Source organism: Vidua macroura, chromosome 2 (genome assembly GCF_024509145.1).
Source record: "Vidua macroura isolate BioBank_ID:100142 chromosome 2, ASM2450914v1, whole genome shotgun sequence".
NCBI lineage: Eukaryota > Metazoa > Chordata > Aves > Passeriformes > Viduidae > Vidua > Vidua macroura.
In genome coordinates this window covers 116,941,605-116,963,219 of record NC_071572.1, presented here as the reverse complement: position 1 = coordinate 116,963,219, position 21,615 = coordinate 116,941,605, and the positions used below count along the sequence as shown (strand labels likewise).

The 21,615-nt window shown below is 51.2% G+C and overlaps 1 protein-coding gene across 5 annotated transcripts in view; it reads right to left on the bottom strand.

The window, feature by feature from the left end:
• Positions 1-618: 618 nt before the first annotated feature.
• Positions 619-21,615, bottom strand: part of LOC128803323 (glutamate receptor ionotropic, kainate 1) — a 109,184-nt gene continuing 88,187 nt past the window's right edge. For 3 of the 5 annotated variants that reach the window (XM_053970174.1, XM_053970179.1, XM_053970177.1), the window contains 4 exons: positions 19,679-19,896; positions 14,083-14,308; positions 9,724-9,974; positions 619-1,040 (listed from right to left, as the gene is read on the bottom strand). In XM_053970174.1, the coding sequence (XP_053826149.1) occupies positions 885-1,040; positions 9,724-9,974; positions 14,083-14,308; positions 19,679-19,896 (851 nt within the window). In that variant the 3' untranslated portion in view covers positions 619-884. Of the gene's footprint in view, positions 1,041-7,571; positions 7,736-9,723; positions 9,975-14,082; positions 14,309-19,678; positions 19,897-21,615 lie in introns of all 5 variants that reach the window. The other 2 variants (XM_053970175.1, XM_053970178.1) reach the window with 1 other exon arrangement.

The window sequence follows — 21,615 nt, the reverse complement described above, 5'->3', positions numbered from 1 at the left end:
CATGGGTGAGGGAAGGGGTCCTTAATAAGCCTTTGATGTCCATAAACCCAGGCTGAAACTCTCCCTGCCTGCACCACAGAGAGGTCAGCCAATCCAGGCCAGACCATCTGTTATCTTGGTGGTCATTGTTATAACACTGTTATAAACTGAGCATTCTCAGCCCTCATTCCTCAGAGATTTCAATTTCCAAATCAAGAGCAGTTCTACTGGCATCAGGATCTGCGGGAAATGGCAGTGTGATTGTGTCAGTGTTGCTCACCGGTCACTCCTTGTGAGATTTTGATTTTCCTTTTTAAATACCAGCACCTGCTGATGGTATCACTCGGTGCTATGGTATTACCAAATAATCATGTTTTAAAAGAAATGGAGAAGGGAAAAGATGGTGGAAAGCAAGTTTCTCACAGAAAAGAGCCTGCAGAGTGTTCCTTACAGTATCAGACGAAATAGAAAGGCCTTGTTGTTGGATACCCTTGTACTTTATCCATTTCTGTACCCACAGTTTATGGGTTAATGCTGTGGATTTTCACTTTGGTGTCTGGGGCCTGGTTCCTAAACAACCGTGCTCAGCAGAGCTGCAATCTTTGCTTCAGAAGGGAAAAGAAAAGTTTCACTCCCAGATTCTTGGAAAAAAGAACCCTGTCAGTTGTTTATTTATTTATTTAGAAAGCACATACAGCGATGCACGGGGAGGGGACAGAGATGCAGATCAGGTGAGCAGAGAAATCCAGCCCAGAGGAAGAGCCAGACACCTGCCGGGGGATCAGTAGTACATCAGTCTAGGCGAGCATTTCAGCTGCTGTACCTCTAGATTAAAAAAAGAAACCACAGAGAGCCTCTGAGGAGCGGGAGTTTGTGTCCCCTGGGGCAGGGTGGCTCCGTCCTGCTCACGCCACGGTCTCCTTCCTCAGTGTGCGCCGCTGCTGGCACGTCAGGATGCTCGGGAAGGACGATTTCCCCTTCGTCCTTGGCCTCTTCTTCAGCTTCTTCTGGTGCTTGAGGGAAATTCCCAGCTCCTCCATGATGGCGTTGAAGGAAAGACACTGTGGGCAGAGGGGATGGCATTAAATGCTTGCCGCCGTGGAGAGCCCGGCCAGAGCCGGGTCTGCGCCCTCACTGAGCCCCTCAGGCACAGCCGGAGCTGGGCCCACGCCCTCACCGAGCCCCTCACCAAGCCCCTCACTGAGCCCCTCACCAAGCCCTCACCGAGCCCCTCACCGAGCCCTCACCAAGCCCTCACCGAGCCCCTCACCGAGCCCTCACCAAGCCCTCACCGAGCCCCTCACCGAGCCCCTCACCAAGCCCCTCACTGAGCCCCTCACCAAGCCCCTCACTGAGCCCCTCACCAAGCCCTCACCGAGCCCCTCACCGAGCCCCTCACCAAGCCCCTCACTGAGCCCCTCACTGAGCCCCTCACCGAGCCCTCACCAAGCCCTCACCGAGCCCTCACCGAGCCCCTCAGGCACAGCCGGAGCTGGGCCCACGCCCTCACCGAGCCCCTCACCGAGCCCCTCACCGAGCCCTCACCGAGCCCCTCAGGCATGGCCGAGCCGCGTCAGCGCCCTCACCGAGCCCCTCACCGAGCCCCCGGGCCCTCACCGAGCCCCTCAGGCACAGCCGAGCCGGGCCCGCACCCTCACCGAGCCCCTCACCGAGCCCTCACCGAGCCCTCACCAAGCCCCTCACCGAGCCCTCACCGAGCCCTCACCAAGCCCCTCACCGAGCCCCTCACCGAGCCCCTCACAGAGCCCCTCACCGAGCCCTCACTGAGCCCTCACCGAGCCCTCACCAAGCCCCTCACCGAGCCCCTCACCGAGCCCTCACCGAGCCCCTCACAGAGCCCCTCACCGAGCCCCTCACAGAGCCCCTCACCGAGCCCCTCACAGAGCCCCTCACCGAGCCCCTCACAGAGCCCCTCACCGAGCCCCTCACAGAGCCCCTCACCGAGCCCCTCACAGAGCCCCTCACCGAGCCCTCACCGAGGCCCTCACCGAGGCCCTCACCGAGCCCTCACCGAGCCCTCACCGAGCCCCTCACTGAGCCCCTCACCGAGCCCCTCACCGAGCCCTCACCGAGCCCCTCACCGAGCCCTCACTGAGCCCTCACTGAGCCCCTCACCGAGCCCTCACCGAGCCCCTCACTGAGCCCCTCACTGAGCCCCTCACAGAGCCCCTCACCGAGCCCTCACTGAGCCCCTCACCGAGCCCCTCAGGCATGGCCGAGCCGGGCCTGGGCCCTCACCGAGCCCCTCACTGAGCCCCCGGGCCCTCACCGAGCCCCTCACCGAGCTCCTCACCGAGCCCCTCACCGAGCCCCTCAGGCATGGCCGAGCCGGGCCTGGGCCCTCACCGAGCCCCTCACTGAGCCCCCGGGCCCTCACCGAGCCCCTCACCGAGCTCCTCACCGAGCCCCTCAGGCGCGGCCGAGCCGGGCCTGAGCCCTCACCGAGCCCCTCACCGAGCCCCTCACCGAGCCCCCAGGCCCGGGCCCTCACCGAGCCCCTCAGCCCGGCTGGAGCCAGGCCCGAGCCCTCACCAAGCCCCTCACCGAGCCCCTCAGGCATGGCCGAGCCGGGCCTGGGCCCTCACCGAGCCCCTCACCGAGCCCTCACCGAGCCCCTCAGGCGCGGCCGAGCCGGGCCCATGCCCTCACGGGGCTCAGGGAGCTCCGCGGGGCATCCAGCTGGGAATAAATCCCGGGACAGACAGGTGACTGCACACAGGAGGGGTTTCCCCCAGCTCATCTTCCACTGGCTTTCATTTCGCTTTGGCTCAGCTAAAGGCTTTTGTGAATGTTTCCGGAATTCCCCACGGGCGCCTTCGCGGTGTTTAGGTGGCTTCGTGTCACAAAACGTACCCTTTCTCAGGTGACCCTGACCTTACAAAAGAAAAGTTCTCCTTTTAAACACATATACTTTAGTCACAAAAACCCATGAGCATGCTGGAGAAAACCAATAAGAGTTTTTTTAAAGATTTCCTTGTGGTTTCGTTATTTTTCCCTCAGGAAATGAACAGACATCTCTCAAATATAGCGCAGGCCTCAATCTTCTTCTTTTCTTTGGAAGGATCTTTTCAAATATTGTGTGGTGAGGAAAGGAGATAATTACCACAAGAATAAGGGAGCTGAATGGCTTGGAAAGAAAGAAGAGATCTTCATTCTTCCCACCATCACAACATGAACAAAGACATTTGGGGCAAGTGGAAACATATTTTAAAATCCACAGCTGGAATAATTACATGTAACACAAAGAAACACAAGTAGCCTTTAAGTGGAAGTATCTGGCTTTGCAAAAAAAAAACCCCTCCACAACAATTGTTCTGTGCAAATATACATGAATAGATTATTTCTATATAACAGTGAGTGATGGCAGTAAGGGAAAACAAAGCTTCACCAAGCTGAGTGAAGTGTGTGCCGGGTGTGGGTGTGAATTTTGTGTCCTGTGTGTGCCACCTCGTCCTCACGGGCTGGGCTGCACACAGGCTGAGATCCCAGACCCTGCCAGATCCATGGCTCAACACTCTCCTTCTCTGAGGTGCTGCGTTTTTGTTCACCTACGATTCCGAGGTCAATTAAACTCCTGTTAATTGGTGCCACTGCCCAGAGTCAATGGGCGCGGGCAGGGCAGGGCAGTGCGTGCCGTTCTGCGGAATGACAGCTGCGGTGGGCAGGCCTCTGCTGCTGCAATTACCATTTAAACACCCTCGCTGTGTGGAGATAAGCCGGGGATCCCGGCGCTCCTTCCCCCCGGAGCAGCAGGAGGAGCAGGTATCCTCGGGACACCCTTTCTGCATCGCTCCCGGCTTTTCTGGAGAGCAGCGCCGCTGATCCCCAAATGAACGAGCCCGAAGGCTCGGAGTGGCTGACCTGGCCCGGATTGCTGCTCTCTGTGGCCTCAGCTTTAACCGGGTTTTTCAAATCTGGGTTACACAGCGAATCCAGAACTCCGTGGTAACTAGAGACAGGACCCTATTAATCCTTTGTAGGATCTTTACTTTTATTTTCTTTCCCTGTGTTTCTCACTAACCTCCTAATGCGTTGTATTTAATCCCAGCCATTACTCTCTGCAGAGTGCAGACAGGGAGGATTTCTGCAGGTGAAAGAGTGCATTTTGCTGCCTTGTTAATAAGGCTGGTATTTTAATTTTCCAACAGGGTTCCTATTACTCAGACTGTGCAATAACCACAGCGCCTTTCACATTCATCTCCACAAAACAGCCCCGTGAAGTTCATTTTGCATCTGCAGACACATACACAGAACATATTGCTGGGAGGTTTATAATAGCTGATCTGTGGAGTGCCCAGTGGCTCCACTTCCAACTGCTTTGAATTTTAAAATAATTATTATCAGGAAGACTCCAAGTTATTCTTAGGAAAAGTGGTGCAGAGCGAGCACAGCCTCAGCCAGAATGGTGAGGGGTTTATAGGAAAGCCATGGACAAGGAACACACCCCATGGGGAAGCCCAAGACCTCTGAGCCCAAGCCCTCTGAGCAGCACCTGCAAAGCAGCTTTCAAAAAGGGGATGTTGACATGAAAATTCGATTCAAAAGGGTGATATGCTGTCCTTTTGTCTCATATTCAGGTGGCCAGACTGAAAGGGTTGCTTTAAAACCCCTTTTTTTCCCATGCTGGTCAGTCCACTGCTGAGGTCTGCCCAGAGCAAGAGCAGAGTGGGCACAGATCAATCCCTTTTACAACTTAATAATGAATTTAACATTTTGCTTTCAGCCAGCTTAAGTTTCTCATTCTGGCAGTGTCAAAATGCTGCTGGCCATGGCATGTAAAAGGAAAAGGAAATGTCATCCTTTAAAAACAGACTAGATTCTGCTCTCTGTGTGATGTGGGACTCTTTCTCTGTGCCCTTTGGTCATTTCAGCAGCTGCTAAAGCTTAGTCATGAAGCTGCCAAATCCTTCCTTGCACTCCCATGCAGAGGTCTGTGCTAAGCTTTAGGAGAATTACAGATTCAGAATTAAAAACAAACAAACAAATAAATAAATAACTTAAAGTAGAGACAATGAAAAAGAAAAAAAAAAAAAGAGTTGTAGTCAGGCTTTATCAATCTGTTGCTTCTGCTGCTGGGCTACCACTGAGGACAAGGCATTTTATTAATACCTTGCAAAACCAACCAAATAACAATAAAGAATCCACTCAAAACCCAGTGTGTTGTTGAAGTGCTGAGAATTATGAAAATCAAAGGATGCGGGGCGGATTTCATTCTGGAAGAACTCCTGAGCAGCTCAGGGACAGAGGAGGAAGTGCAGAAGTCAGGATTTTTCTCCTGCGCCCATAGCTGGGACACTGACCTGTGTCTAGTGCTGAGAGAAAATGGATTTATTTTTGCACAGAAGGAAAAATGTCCGAAATAGTTTCTTTTAGTGAGCAAACTGCTGCCGGGGCACACTGAGGATCTGTGTGAGTATTCTGTCACACAGATGGCATGAGGAGAGGCAAATTCTGATGGCACGAGGAGATCCCCAGATTAACTCCTTTAACCTGCCAGAGTCTATTGAGCAGTGACTGTCAAAACAGTGTGACAGTAACCCAGGGATTAATTTAACTCTTCCCCACTCACAGAAGCTGTTCCTTTGTGCTCTGTGCACAAGAACAATCAGAAAAGCTGCTCGCTGCTCTCCCACGTCACCTGAGCACCAGTGATTGTTTTTGATAACTGTTTTTGTAGCTAGGGATGAGGCTCTGTCAGGAACAGCAGGAGCTGCTCTGGCATTCCCCCAGGGAACGGCTGCCAGCCCGTGGGGCTGTCTGTGGGACAACTAAACCCAGGGAACGATGGCTGTCCCTGCCAACGGGGCTGTGGGACTGACAGCTGGGAAAATGTTTACCCAGCAAGTGACAGAAACGCTCTGGATCCAGCACCAATCTAAGGAACAATTACAAAACCGGCCCAAGCTGCAACCCAGAGGATTTCTTGCGTGGAGCAATGGTGGAGATAAACACATTAGGCATCTTCCTTCTCCTCTGAGAGTTGAGAGGAGCTGAATTTAATTAGTTTTAAGTATCTTCCACTGAGAAGCTGCAAATAAAAAGTGTTTTCTTAAATCAGGCATTCAGAGGACCTAATTCAGGTCTTTGCTGGCAAGAAGGAGCATTTTATGGAGAGCCAAAGCTTCCAGGGCCCCATTCAGACAAGTTAAGAGACCATTCTGAGCAAGACAATTTCTTGCAGCATCTGGAGTGCAGCATGAACTCCCAGCCCCGCATGGGCAGGGGAGAGCTGGAGCAGCCGAGCTGCGAGCAGCACGGCTTTGTCACAAAGCACTCCAGCCTGCTGCCGGCAGCATCAGCACTGGGGCAGGGCTGAGAGGAGGTCGCGGCGCACTGCTTGCTCTGGCTGTCCTCAGGAGCCAGCTACACGGGAGCCATCCAAGGGGGAGCACTTTGGGTGTGAAGGAATCCACTCCAGCCAGGCCCCTGACGGCAGCAGGGGGCAGAAATGGCCCCAGGAAAACGGAGCAGTAACTTGTCTGATGAGCAGGAGCTCCACTGGGCAGGAAAACAAAATAGGGCTGAGGGGAGGGAGATGAGCTGGTGAGACTGATGGGAATCTGGGATACAATGGAATACAGGTAAAAGGGTTTGGGAACACAGGGGTTTGCCACAGTTCATGACATCCCTCGAGCTGGCATTTCTGTGCACTTTGTGCATCTCAAATTGTTGACATATGTTTTTTGGTGGCGAAACCACATCCGGTCCATTGTCCCCTGCCCTGTCAGCCCCTGACTGGCTGAGGGCTGGAGGAAATCCAAGTGTTGTCCTCCCAGGGTGTAAAACACATCCAGTGCCAGCCTCCTACACAAAATATGCCACCAGGGTGCAATATGCAAAGCAATGCCGGGGCTTTGCTGTCTGGGATAAACTGATACCCGACTTTCCCACAAAGGAGTTTCTCTGTTACAAATTAACCTCGTGAATTGCCCAAACAAGACAACGGAGTTGCCCTATTAATGGTCTGTGTGGGCGTTGCCCGAGGGTGCTCCTGTTGAGTATGTCCTTAATGGTTACATGGCATAAATGTTAACTGATGGGTCTGATTTTGTGCTATGATAGTTACTTGCCGGCTTTGAGTAATGCATTTTAAATGGCGGAATTAAAATTCATTAAATATTGACACAGGGAATAAGAGATGCCAGCTCAACATCTCCGGCTGCTGGTTCCAGGGGTTCAGGAAGTTAATGGAGCCCTGCAGGGTGTTTGGCAGGTTCTGAATTCAGAGCTGCCTGGCCCACTTGCAGCAGAGACCAAGCCGGATGTTCGTCCCTGCTTTCAGTGACTTTCACTGTTCGGCTCGGGTTGGGGAGGAGATGAAAAGGAGGTAAATATTTTTTCTTACCTGAAGCGGGTGAAATACCCCAGGAAATGACAAGGTGACAATTGCACGAGAGGCTGTGATAATTCTGAGAGGCTCTGCTGAGCTCCCTGCTGGGGGTGTAATTATTTCCTGTGACACGCATTTAAACTGCCCGATTTTTGGCAATTTACCCTACATCAGTTTATCCCCTGTGTTAACCCTTGGCAGGGCTGAGCCCTGCCTGGGCGTGACGCTCTCCCGGACACACCTTGACTCTCCTGACTACACCGTGTGGATCGAGGGCTGTGCTCGGATCCCTCGCTCCTCCCGGATTAACTTGCCACAGTCTAACTCCGTGGATAAGGTGGTGCCCGAGGTGGAGTTGGACGGGTGGGGTTGTTTACACTGCAGTCCGTAAAAGAAACAAAAGGCCTTGCATGCAAGAGAAGAGAAATGGAGAAAGTAAATAAATGAACGAAGCAAAACTGAAAACAAGCATGAGAATGATTCAAAAGCCATTTAAATCAAAAGAGACTCCACTTATGGGAACAGAAGTGTCACGGACTGTATTCAACAATGCTTTACAATGCTTTAGATTAGCTTAGTGATAACACTCCCTGCACAGCGTTTCCCATCTAAGCTGCTTATCTCACCAGGGAAAAGAGAAAACAATCCCTGAGAAACCAGAGAGAAACGCTGGAATCGCTGGTGTTGTGCTCTCGGTGAAATTGCTTCTGGAAAACAAGCAGGATGTGCCACATTAACTCACTTGCTGATTCTAGTTATTAGGCAACACCGTGCTGAGCAGCAGCAGTGCAGGTGCAGAAATGGGGGGTGTGCACACGTGTGTGCAACCCCGAATTCTGTTATTCACCCCACTCACTGCTCGGTAAATTAACACCCCTGGCCTAAAGCTTTAGGTCTGCTTTAGCCCTGGCTTCAGGGAGGCATTGCCTTGCACAGACTCCTGCAAAGTTTCCAGGGTATTCTGCACCATGTTAGCACTTAAACTAAACATTTTAATTATACTAAATATTTTAATTAGCTGCAACTGTTCTCCAAAACGTATTTAAATAAACGATCTCCCGAGACATGAACAAAACAAAGACACCAATACATTTTTTTATGCATTTTGTGCTAAAATGGGCTAAAGTACTAATTAGAAAGCTGCAATATGTGCAAATACATTAATCCTTTATCTCTGCCTTATCCCAAACCAGGGACTCTTTGACTGGCATGTCCTGGGATTGCTCTGTGAGCTGCATCTGTTTTTTGCGGACAGTGACACGGCTTTTAATGCAAAGTGCACCTCCCAGAGTGAGCTCAGAATGTTCCCTTCTCCTCCCACGCATCCCTGCTGCCCTCGGGGAGGGTCTTTGTCTCAACAGCCGCTCCTGGCATTTATGTCGCCACCCTTGTAGGATAACACCTTGGATGGGGAGGGGGAATCCCCCATGGAAAAGCTCCAGCCTTTCCCACCTCAAAGTGCAGAGAGAACTTAACCCGCTTCGAGGTGGCTGCCTCATGTCTGGGAGCCCGGAGCGAGGAAATGGGAACCTTTGGGGATTCAGGGTCACGCCCTGGTCCTGCAGGGTGAGGTCCCCTCGTCCCTCGGGAAAGTCCTGCTGGAGAGAAGAGGAGCCAAACAGGGCCACAGCAGGGTCCGGGACAGAGCCAGGAAAAACTGCCCCGGGGCAGGAGGGGCTGGCTGTCAGCTTAGGAACACTCTCCAAGTTCCTGCTCAGCCCTGCCTCTTTCGCAGCGCTGGCGGGTCTCTAAAGGGGTGTTTACACTCGGTTTTAAGGATTGATCCCTTCTCACAAACCGCTCTAACGCCCAAGTTGTGATGTACACACAGCATTTCCTTTGTTTTCCTCTGTCCTTTTAAATCGCTCATTGCACTTCAGTGGAGCTATAACCAGAACTTCTTTGGCTCCACAATCTAACATTACAGTGGCCTCCATCACCTCTCAGTAGATCTCCCTGCTTTGAAGTGCATCCTTCAGCACAGCTGGTAAACCCCTGGCTCTGAAAAAAGATGCTTTCTAGAGCAAGAGGAAAACGACTCTTGGGATTTGCTTTCCTCTGTAACTCAAGTGGCTTGTGATAATGCCCTATAAAAAACCCAACGGCCCAGATGTGTTTTATTCCTTTCCAGTGTAATTTATGCTGGAAGTCCTGAAGTTCAACCAGAAACTGTTTGAGAAATTAACTGCCCTTACTCTGCACTGCCCTGCTAAGCAGCAGAACCGTGGGTGAGGCACTTCCCTGTCGTGATGAAGGAATGATTTGCCGTTCGAGGCAGGACCGCCTGGTGAGAGCTGAGCAGCAGGAAATGCACGCTCCATCCAGGAGGCGAGTGCCGCAGAGCGCTCCCGTGCGCCGGGCTCAGCCCGGAGGAGCAGGGCGGGGTCACTCACCTGCTCGATGTCGCTGTTCTTGCGCGACTTGTAGATGAACTCGCCGATGGCCACGAACACGGAGAGCACCAGCCCCGCCGCCAGCACGATGAAGATGCCCCCGATGTTCTCCACCCCGAGGGCGCTGGCTTCCTTGCTGTCCTCCTCGGGGCAGCCGTTGCCTCGCCACCACTTCTCCTTCATCATGTGCAGCTTGCCCTCCTCCTGCAGCTGCAGGATGGCGATGGTGATCTTGTCCCTGTACGGGGACCCTGCAAGGGGACAGCGAGGCCTGGCAGTGCTGCAGGGAGCAGCTGCCACCGTCTGAGGCAGAAGCCTGCCTTAGCACAGGGGGGTTTATTCCGGCTGGAAAGGCTGGAGGCGGGAAGGGGAATCTCTGCTGGTGTGTGCCCTGGGGACTGGGAAGCAGAAGGCTCCACTGGTGCTGTTATTTGAGAATTCATGATAATTTTAGGGTCTCCTAGTGAGGTTTATTTAAGCCTAGGCAGTGGGTTTTCTTGCTAAGGCATTCCTCCACATCATATTTGAATATTGCTGTGAGCACTCTTTGAGAATTTCCGCTTTGCATCCCTTCTATTGACTCCAGCATCTGTTGGTTTTTCCTGCTGCCTGTAAATGAGGGCTGCCTCAGAGGAGTCCACAGGCACTCAGACACTTTCTCTTCTCATTTACACTCACAGCTCCACCTCAGCTTCCTACAGCTTGTAAGAACACTGCGTGGACAAGTCCTTTTTATTGTGATTTGCAACAATAGCGGCCCTGCAAGCTGAAAATAGCAACAATTTCACGCTTTTGGCTTGCAGGCCACCATTTGCTAAAAATGATGTGTGTGCAGGCTTTCTGGCTTTATGGGCCTGGACAGTGTCTGGCAAGGACTGGGTCACAATGCGTGGCTCAGTCTGCTTAGATTTGCTTTCAAACACCCTGCTCAGCCGCTCCATTTTCCAAAATCCTGCAGCCTGTGCTTGTGAGAGACACTTTGTTGGACCAGGATTTTGTGATTGCAAGGAGGGCAGGCTTGTAAGAATGGCTCTGTGATTCTGTGAGATGCTGTTTGGCTCCAAAGGCACATGTGTGCTCCCAAATCCTGCCATGCTGGACTCCCTACAGCTGGAAACATTCGGAGTCTGGGCTGACATGCAGAGCTGAAAGCCCTGCAGCTATTTCTTTTCCCTTTCTTGTCCTTTAGTAGCACATTAATAAGACATGGAGGGACAGGACACGGGAATGGCTTCCCAGTGCCAGAGGGCAGGATTGGGTGGGCTATTGGAAAGAAGTTTTTCCCTATGAGGGTGTCCAGAGCAGCTGTGGCTGCCCCTGGATCCCTGGCGGTGTCCAAAGCCAGGCTGGACACTTGGAGCAGCCTGGGACAGTGGGAGGTGTCCCTGCCCAGGGCAGGGGTGCCACTGGATAGGATTCACAGTCCCTCCCAGTCCAGGCCATTCTGTGATTCTCAGATTTTCTTCAACCACTATTTCATCAAAGTCTCATTTTGCTGCACATTAAAGGTGTTGCAAACCGAACTCCATCAAGGCAAACCAAGCTTTAAGGCAGAATGTGTGCCAGAATTGCAGGGATCACATGGAACTTCATAAAAATCTCACTGAGGCACTGCTCCCGAGTCCTTATGCATCAAAACAGCCTTCACAGCTTCAGTTTTGCTCCTTATTTTGCTGTGCAAGATGTTGTTAAAAACACTTGTCCCATGGATCCACGTCCCCCTCGCTGCTCTCCATCTCCTTCATCCCCCAGCCCTGTCTGAGGAGAACAGCGTGAGGAACATTGCAATTCCTCATCTTTTGTGCCACACTCAGCTGCTGCTGGGCCAGAGCACTGCCAGCACTGGGCCATGCTGTGACCACAGCTGCCAGGAGACACGTGTCAGACTATCCCAAATCCATCTGGGAAGCCAGAGACCAGCACAGCTGGGGGCAGCCAGCTCTGAGAGGAAAATGTGCCTGCTGCAAGAATGGATGGATTGTGTGCTTGCTGTTAAAGACCCAAAAATAACAGCACAGAAAACAGGCCAGAAACACCTCCAAACACTGGCTTTGCACAGAGGAGTGAATTATTACCCCTGAAAACAGCAGTGCCTCGCAGAAGAGAGAGCAGAATTGTTTGTGCCTTGTCCCCTGCAATGTGTAAGGCTGCAGGACTCATCCATTTCCCCTGTCTGGAAGGACACAGCTGGGAAGTAAAGTGGAGCAGCCAGAGTCACAACACAGGATTTGTGGGGTTGTTCATTCTTTCTTGTGGTGTTTATGTTGCCATCAGGATTACCACAATTCATCTGGAGTGTAACAGGCGCCTCCAGATTTCTGCACGGGCTCTTAGAGTTTGTCAAGAGTGCCTGGAGAGCTGCACTGGTGGTGGTTTATTGGTGAGCTCTACCACCACCCACAAATGCATCTCCACACCTCTTTAAATATTCAGCACATTACTTATGGCCTCTGAGCTATTAACAAACCTCTTTGGCCAGGAAATGCATTTATCTACTTTCTTAGCAGTCTCCCAAGGAACTGGGAAGAGCTTCAGCTGTTAGAATTACCTGAATCAGCCTGGCACTGATCCTGGAGTTGAACCTGCCCTGACACAGAATCCCAGAATCATTGAGGGTGGAAAAGAACAGAGAGCACCGAGTCCAGCCCCTGCCCAATGCCCACCTGGTCCCCAGCCCAGAGCAGTGAGTGCCATGTGCAGGCCTTTCTGACCCCCCCAGGGATGGGCACTCCAAACCTCCCTGGGCAGCCCCTGCCAAGGCCTGGCCACCCTTTCCACGGAGAAATTCCTCCTGACGCCTGCAACTGCTGTATTTTACTTGCAGAAGATGCTCTGGTAAAATAATACATTTCCCAGATTCAAGGATTCTCCTCCCTGTTTCTTCAGGAGCCATCAGGTGCTGTCCAGCTCCCTCACTGGCAATTCTGGAGTCCCAGGCTCTGTGGTTTTACATTCCCCTGCAGGCCAGTTAAGCATTGCTGAAGATCTGGTGTTAAAGGTCACAGACAACCCTTTTAAAAATGTTGGTTTTTTTTCTTTTTTTTCCCCATACAGCCTCTGCAGTCAATACTCTTGAATGCCCTGAGAGAAATAACAGAGCCTCAGGGGTCCCTCTGAATAGTGGCAGGTTTATCTTGTTTATGAAATCAGTTGTTTATGAGATGCTTAATGATGCTGGATTATTCCACAGTGCTTGGGGACATCTATTCCCCTGAATTTTGCAGGTTTTTCTTAACAAAAAAAATAAAGGTGCACTTCTCATACAAGAAACATCTTATAAATATATTTCACAGCTGCATTTCCAATGGCTGCACTGTCTCTGAGGATTGCCATCTGTTCCAATTATTCCTTCATTGTTCTTGGCTTAAAGTGTGGCAGCTTTATAACCACAAGGAAACTCTTGCCATGAGTTTGGCATTCTCGGGGATTTTAGCTTTTGTATCACTTTTCTCAGGGTGCCAAGGCTGTTCTCACACAGCCAGTGGAAAAATATACTTGGGATGTCATGTCTGTGACAATCTGTCTGCGGGGCTCAGCACCACAAAGAATGACAGTTCCCAGTGCAGAGGTGTTTCTCCCTTGTTTTCATCTGCTCTGTCAAGCAATGGATGAACCAATCCCCAGCTGGACGGGGCTTGGAGTGACCTGGGATAGTGGGAGGTGTCCCTGCCCATGGCAGGGGGTGGCACTGGCTGGGCTTTGAGATTCTTTCCAAGCCAAACCCTTCTGTGGCTCCGTAATTCCATGAACACAGGACAAAACCTGGCTCCCCACTGCCAATTGTTCACAAGTGCACAGCACAAAAATCTGACACAATTTTTAATGCTGTACAATTAGAAGATCTTAGAAAGGGTACTGGACATGCTAGAAAAGGTCTGCCAGAGAGAGTTTGGAGAAACTGGGAGTCTTAAAGCTCTGCATTAAAGGAGATGTATTTCTGGTCCTCAGAGCAACACCGAAGAACAGTGAGGATCAACTTCAAGATCCTGCATCGGGGATTTCAGTGTTTTGAGTAAGCAGTTTTCTTTGGGGCACATACAGAATGCCAGAATGGTTTGGGTGGGAAGGGACCTTAAAGCCCTTCTAGTCAGGTGGGTGGGGACACCTCCCACTGTCCCAGGCTGCTCCAAGCCCCATCCAGCCTGGCCTTGGGCACTGCCAGGGATCCAGGGGCAGCCAGAGCTGCTCTGGGCACCCTGTGCCAGGGCCTGCCCACCCTCACAGGTGGGGGAGGCTCCATCCCATCTAGGCCTGGCTTTGTCAGTATGAATCCATTCTCACTTGTCCTGTTTCTGAGATCCCAGGCTGGCTGGATCGTTTGCCTCAGGGGACACTGTGGCTGTGCTCCCCGGCTCTTACCAATGGGGGTGCCCACGCCGTAGCCCTTGGAGTCGATGAGCCCCCCGATCTGGGTGAGGTTGCAGTTCCTCTGGGTGACGTACTCGATGCTGGTGGACTCCATGAGCAGGGCGTAGTCGGTGGTGAGCACGCGCTGGATGCCCTCGTCGTTGTTCTTCACCAGCGCCGTCTGCTGCCTGCTGCTCATGAACGCCCACATCTTCTCGTACGTCGAGATTTTGGATTTCTGCGGAGGGAAAAGGAGGCACAGGATCACACCGGCACCCCAACTGCCCTTGCCAGATGCTCCTCAGCCTCCCCAGCCTCAATGGCCCTACCACATCTGGAGTGACAGGGAACTGGTGGCAGGGTTTCCTTCCAGCAGCATTTCCCTCTTACTGGGCTTTATGCTGAGGCACCTCTTCTTGTTCCCACTCTCTTTGCAGTGCCAGGAACTTCGGAACTGGCCTGGCTGTGAAGTGCTTTGGAGTTTTCTGGGCCCATGCTGCTCCATGGATTGCAGCACGCAGGCAGCTGACCTGGTACAGCTGGGCACTGCTGTCCTGGGACACTGCTGTCCTGGACACTGCTGTCATGGGACACTGCTGCCATGGGACACTGCTGTCCTGGACACTGCTGTCCTGGGACACTGCTATCCTGGGACACTGCTGCCCTGGGACACTGCGGCCCTGGGACACTGCTGCCCCAGGACACTCTGCTCCCGCCTGTCAGGGCACACCCACTGCTCCAAGAGCCTGGTGATGAACAAAGCATTCATCTGCCCCTGTCGTGTTCACACCACTTGCCTGAAGGATAAAGTACTTGAGGGATAAAGTTTGAGAAACAGAGCAAATAAACTCCTGCTTTGTGCTTCCCATTGCAGTCAGACTCAAGGATGTGATCCTTTTGCCACAGGGGTTAAGGGCAGTGTCTCCTCAGTCCCTCAAGCCCTGGCTCTGGTTTACAGCCATCTCAGCTGATTCCAGGCTCAGTTTTAAACACCAGCTTCAGGGGGATTCCTGTGAGAAGTTGAATTTCTGTTTCTTTGAGCCTTAAATGTTAATATACCTTACCTAGAAATTCAGTATCTGTGAATGTCACCTGAATTCCACCTCAGTTTGGTGAGCCACAGGATACCATTAAACTCTGAAGGTGGTTAAGTGGCTCTCCACAATTAGGAACCATTTTTATAGCTCAGTTGGGAATATTTTTGAAATTGATGCTATGTTTATGCACTAGACTGAGTCTGACAGTGAATTTAGTGAAAGGATGTATTCCTTATTCAGAAGAGTTTATAAGAAAGATCTTGGCTTCTCAACTTGCCAGCTCCCATTTTTTTTTTTTTTCCTCAGATGGATCCTGTGCCAAATTTGGCCTTTGAATTTTCATTAATTTCAGTGGAAACACATCTGCACTTGAGAAGGCAGGAGCTGGCACAAGTTGCAACACAGGACTAAGATCTGCTATGATGGAGGGGCAAGAAAGCAGTGGAAGATTTATGGACATGCTGGAAACAGAGCAGGACAGCAGTCTGGAGAAATAAATGTGTGTCACTGCTTGTAGATGGGAAACATCTCGCCTTCAGCTGGACTTCTCCCAGATTTGGCCATTCCCACAGATGGGAATGCTGCCTGGGTCCTGCTGGCTTGCCCTCCTACAAGGCTTAACTGTCCTGAGCTGCCCAGGTCCTGTTTTGGGGGCATTTTCATCTGCTCTGGCCAAATCTGACATCTCTACACAGGGAAGAGGCTGATTCTGAGGTTCCTTTCAAGGTCAGAACTCCATTTTCCCCCCACAAATAATTCCAATTGCTTTTGTTTTCATTCCCCCCAGTGTCTGGCTAAAAGTCACTGCAGAAAAGTGACTGCCTCAAAAAATATTTCATCTTCAGAATCATTTTTTTCTGGGGAAACTACAGCAACAGGGACACCGGTGCTAGGCATTCCAAACCAGTGGGCAATAATGGGCCTTATAGACACCACTAACTACAAGTGATGTCAGCCTGAATAATTGCAAATGGAGCTTTGGAAAAGCAGTGGGAGTACCTTGCTTTTCGAATATGCTTCCTGATCTCCATCCCCTCCAGCAATTACACTGTGTAATCTGATCTTCCAGGGGCTTCCTGCTGCTACTTGGAGCACAAAGTCCTAAATCAAAGCTCTTTAGAGTCTGCTTTGCATTTTTCTGTGCCCGATGTCTCCAGAAACCATTTTTTCCATGTGTGTCCCACACAGTCCTGGAAACCAGAGGGATCTGGGCTTTGCCCCTCGTGTCCTACATGTCACTCCCTTGTTCCTGTCCCCTCCACAGCGAGGAATGCCCAGCACGCCGTGGTTTGCTTTGAAAAATGGTGGTCTGAAGAAAAACCTGTTCCCCTTGGCGTTCCTTGGCTTTAGTACATTTGATTTGACAAATCACATCTTGCAGCAGAGAACGCACTCGAGGCAATGGCCCTTCCCAGGGCACGCAGCCCTGTGCCTCACCCCTCAGGGTGTTTTCGCTGCTGCCGCAGCGATCCCTCCTTTCCCTCTCCCTGTTTCCAGCACCTCAGCACTCCCGGGGACAGGACAGCTCCCAGGGCAGGGGCACAGGCTAAACGTCACGGCGGAGGTGCCGTAACTCTGTTTACCCTGGGAGGAGTGCGGGAGTGGAGAAAGTGCTGCCTGAATTCCCTCCTGCTGCCTCCTCCAGTTCCCAGCCCCTCCCTGGGGTGTGTGTGTTTATTTAGCTCAAGGAGTAGATGCGGCATTTCCCAGTCTGAGGGAGGCAAAGTCAGAACCTTCCTCTGCAGGCAGAAGTAGCTGGTTATGTACAGCGAGCTACTCCAGGATTTTTTATTTCAAGTTTTGGGCAGGACAAAGAACTCCTAATCTAATCCTTGTGAGGATCTGAAGACGCTTCTGTAATAAAAAACCACTGGGTGTTTACAAGTGCGATACACTGCATTTTTCATGCATTTTCACTGTGTCACCCTCCCTCTGCCAGGGAATCCATCCCCAGTTTCTGTGCTGTCCTTCCCCTGTGCTTCTGTGCACATACATTTCAGGCACAAGTAAGCTGGCACATGTAGTGCATAAATATTTAACCACCTTGTCTGAAGGTTTTCTTTTAGAAGCTCACATGCTTTTAAGCCTACATATTTCTGCCTGCAGGATTAATGGTGCAAAAAGAAATCAGTGTAAAACTAAAAACAGCTCTAGGAAATTTGTTCTGGGCTTCTCGTGTAGAGCTTCAGGACCTATTTCCTCTAAAAATGCAGGGATGCAACAGGATTTGAAGTTTTGTCTCTGAAGCTAAATTTGACTTCAGAATATCAATGGCAGTGAACTTCTTTGGGCATGAAAGAGCCAGAGGAGAATCCAGAGCTTGCCCTACTGGAATATCTCCAGGTGGGTTTCCATCTCAGTGGAAATGTCAGCTCATCATTTCAGGAGCTCTCTATAGCAAAATGCTGTAGTTGGTGTTTTTCTTTCGGCAAGGAAACATCTCTGTTCAGCCACAGGAGAGCCTTGACAGGGGCAGTTCACCCTTGGCAGCACCAGCAGGGACAGACTACGCAGAATCCCAGAATCCTGGGATGGCTGGGGTTGGAAGGGACCTCTGGAGATCACCCAGCCCAACGCTCCTGCCAAGGCAGGGTCACCTGGAGCAGGTGACACAGGAATTTTTGATTTTTGCCTTTTGGCATGTCCCCAGAGAGGGAGAGATCTCTTGTCACAGGTGTTGTTCTGCCCCACTGCTTCCCCCAGAGTGTCATGCCCTTGCAAGGCTCTGTGTGTGACTCCATGAGCACCATCCTCAGACACCACAGGGAAAAGCCTGACCTGAGCCTCACCCTGAGCCTGACTTCCCTGCTGACACTGCTGAGGGAGCTGCTAAGTAATTCCGACTGTCACAGGATTTTTGTGTGTGTGTTCTGTATTTATACCTTATTGGCTTTTACACTGACATACAATTTTACACTGACATACAATTTTATGAGATTATCCATTTTGTATGTAATTAATACTAATAATTAAGAAAAAGAAAAAAAGACATAATTATCACAGTTGTCTACCCATTAGCCACAGAAAACTCTTCCCTTGCAGATGTGTTCAGGTGTGTGCGTGGCCCCTGTACTGATAGTCTGGGTGATATTGACCATGGAGCATTCAAAAAGGGACAAACAAACTTGCAATTTCCTGTGGCATTACCGCGGTGCAAATGTGGCTTTCAGAAGGGGAAGCAGACTTTTCCAGCTGCTTTTAGTGAAGGAGCTGGAAAGAAATAGCATCCCAGCTGGAGGAGAATATCCCCATGTCCATGGCCTGGCTCCCATCAGAGCCAGATGGGTTTGCCCCTCAGTGCACTTCACTGCAGGCTGGTTTTCCACGTGTCCTGGGAAAAACCTGCTGGGTTTTACATTCCTGGTGCTGAAGGATCCACTGAGGCTGGGGTACTTGGTGTATTTACCTTCTCCTCCAGTCCTTTGGGGTGCTGTGGTTGTGGCTGTGGATGAATGATGTATCTACCCACCCCTCAGATTCCTTGGGATGCTGTGGCTCTGGCTGTGGGTACCTGTATTTATCTTCTCCTCTAATCCCTGGGGATGCTGCGGCCCTGGTTTTGGGTGAATGATGCATTTCCCTGTCCCTGCAATCCCTGGGGATGCTGCAGCTCTGGTTTTGGATGCATTTCCCTGCGATCCCTTGGGATGCTGTGGCCCTGGTTTTGGATGAACAATGCAATTCCCTGTCCCTGCGATCCCTCGGGATGCTGCAGCTCTGGTTTTGGATGAACAATGCAAATCCCTGTCCCTGCAATCCCTGGGGATGCTGCAGCTCTGGTTTTGGATGAACAATGCAATTCCCTGTCCCTGCGATCCCTGGGGATGCTGCAGCTCTGGTTTTGGATGCATTTCCCTGTCCCTGCGATCCCTGGGGATGCTGCAGCTCTGGTTTTGGATGCATTTCCCTGTCCCTGTGATCCCCGGGGATGCTGTGGCTCTGGTTTTGGATGCATTTCCCTGCGATCCCTGGGGATGCTGCGGCTCTGGTTTTGGATGCATTTCCCTGTCCCTGCAATCCCTGGGGATGCTGCAGCTCTGGTTTTGGATGCATTTCCCTGTCCCTGCGATCCCTGGGGATGCTGCAGCTCTGGTTTTGGATGCATTTCCCTGTCCCTGCGATCCCCGGGGATGCTGCAGCTCTGGTTTTGGATGCATTTCCCTGTCCCTGCGATCCCTGGGGATGCTGCAGCTCTGGTTTTGGATGCATTTCCCTGTCCCTGCGATCCCTGGGGATGCTGCGGCTCTGGTTTTGGATGCATTTCCCTGTCCCTGCGATCCCTGGGGATGCTGCGGCTCTGGTTTTGGATGCATTTCCCTGTCCCTGCAATCCCTGGGGATGCTGCAGCTCTGGTTTTGATGCATTTCCCTGTCCCTGCGATCCCTGGGGATGCTGCAGCTCTGGTTTTGGATGCATTTCCCTGTCCCTGCGATCCCTGGGGATGCTGCGGCTCTGGTTTTGGATGCATTTCCCTGTCCCTGCGATCCCTGGGGATGCTGCGGCTCCGCCTCCCGGCCCCGCTGGAGCGCCGGCAGCGGCTCTGGCCCCGCGGCTGCCCGGGGCTGCCTTACCTTGAAGAAGGTCATGGTGGATCCGTCCCTGACAGCCCCGTACTCTATCTTGGTTTGCTTTGCCAGGTCATCCGCCGAGTCGATGGGAGATTCCATCCTCTCCACGGTCAGGAAGGCAGCCAGGTTGGCAGTGTAGGATGAGATTATGATTAAGGTGAAAAACCACCATATTCCTCCAACTATTCTGGTGGAAAGAGCTTTGGGCATCAGCTCTGATCCTGTTACAACACCATCAAAACAATCATATTAAAATGAGGCTTTCCTGATACCACAGCCTGGTTTTAGGCACAGAATGCTTTTATGAGCTGTAGCATGATAAAATGATTTCAACAATAATCTCACAGATGCACAGCTGACATTTATAATGGTAACACACTGGGAAGGGGATGTGTGCCATGATACATGACAAATGGAATTATCCTTGGGTCTAAGCCCCTTACCTCTCTGAGCTAACCAGCCTTGTGATATTAATCTTGTACATCCCCAGCAAGCTACTCTGGTATTTCTGTCTGCTTCTGGAGTCCCTTTGTGCCTGTCCACTGCAATCAATTCTGTAAGCAGAGCTCTTTAGCAAACGCTCCTCTGCTCACAGCTGCCTGACAGAAATACCTCACAGGAGGAGCCTGCCCCGTGCATCCTATCGACACATCTCAGCACCAACAGGGAGATCAATGCAGCCCCAGAGACCTCAGTGAACCTCAGCTCAGCCCCCACAAAACCTCTCACTAGCAACAACGTGTGCTGCACATTTGAAAAAATCAGAGGCTCGATGGACACATCCCTTGGATCCTTGGATCCTCAGGGCGATGCAAAGTTTTGGACAGCGAATTTAACACTCATTATTCCAAACAGGTTTGAGCAGCTCTCTGCCATTGCCATAAATCCCCAGAGAGCAGCACGTGTTACCTGCACTGCAATGGTTTCCAGGCAGCTCAGATAGCCTCTATTTCAGCCACAGAGATACTCGTGTTTCTAAGCATTCTGAGGCAAATTTTCTGCTCCTTTATTGGGGGGCCAGTCCCACTGAATTCTGTGCCTAATGTGGGATTCGAGGATCTGGTTCAGCAAAGCTCTTAGGTAGCCACCTGAGTAATTTGACTTCAAAGCTAATTTTTTGCGTAATTATTTTGCTGATGAGGGATGGACTTAAGAAAATACTTAAGAGCCTGTGAACAGAGTGCTCAGGGCTAAAGCTTTTGATTTGGTAAACATATTTCTATTACTGGAAAAACATGTTGACATATTATGTCTCCTCAGCTATTCAGTGAGTTCTGCAAGAAATCTCAACATTGCAGAGAACATTTTCAGACTCTGCAAAAACTCTGAATGTGACTTTTGGGGCAGAGACCGAAAGGGTAAAACCTTCCCCACCAACCAACAAACAGATTGGAGTTGTATTTGTAAACACAGCGCTGTGTCTCTAAAAGGTCAGAGCTAAGCTTAGCCCAAGGGTTGGAGTGTGTTGACAGAACTGCCAAACAGCAAGAGCAGTCTGAAGGCAAAAACTCTCACTTGAAATTTTCCAGGCCAAATGGAGTTGTTTCCAGAGCTGTAGCTCTGCCTGGGTTTGTGTCTGGGCTCCTGCTGTGCTTTCTTGCTTTCCTGACTAGATTTTTTTATTTTTTAATACAATGAAATATTTCCTCATTGCTCTCTATTTCTAAGCTGGGGTTGAACTGCAAAAGCTGTGTTCATTCAGGTCATCCTGCAGGGATTCTTGCTTTTAATCTTAGGCAGCCATACAAACAGAATTCCTGCACTTGGCCCCTGATGCTGTGCCTCACACGTGGGACATGCCAGCACTGCTCAGGAGAGGATGGAAAATCCCTGTGTGCTGCACTTGTGGGGTGAGATGCCAAACCTCCTGTGATGTTTGCAGCAAAACATTGTTTCTGGGAAGGACTGGTAATCCTGCCCTGCGTGACTGCTCTGGTGAG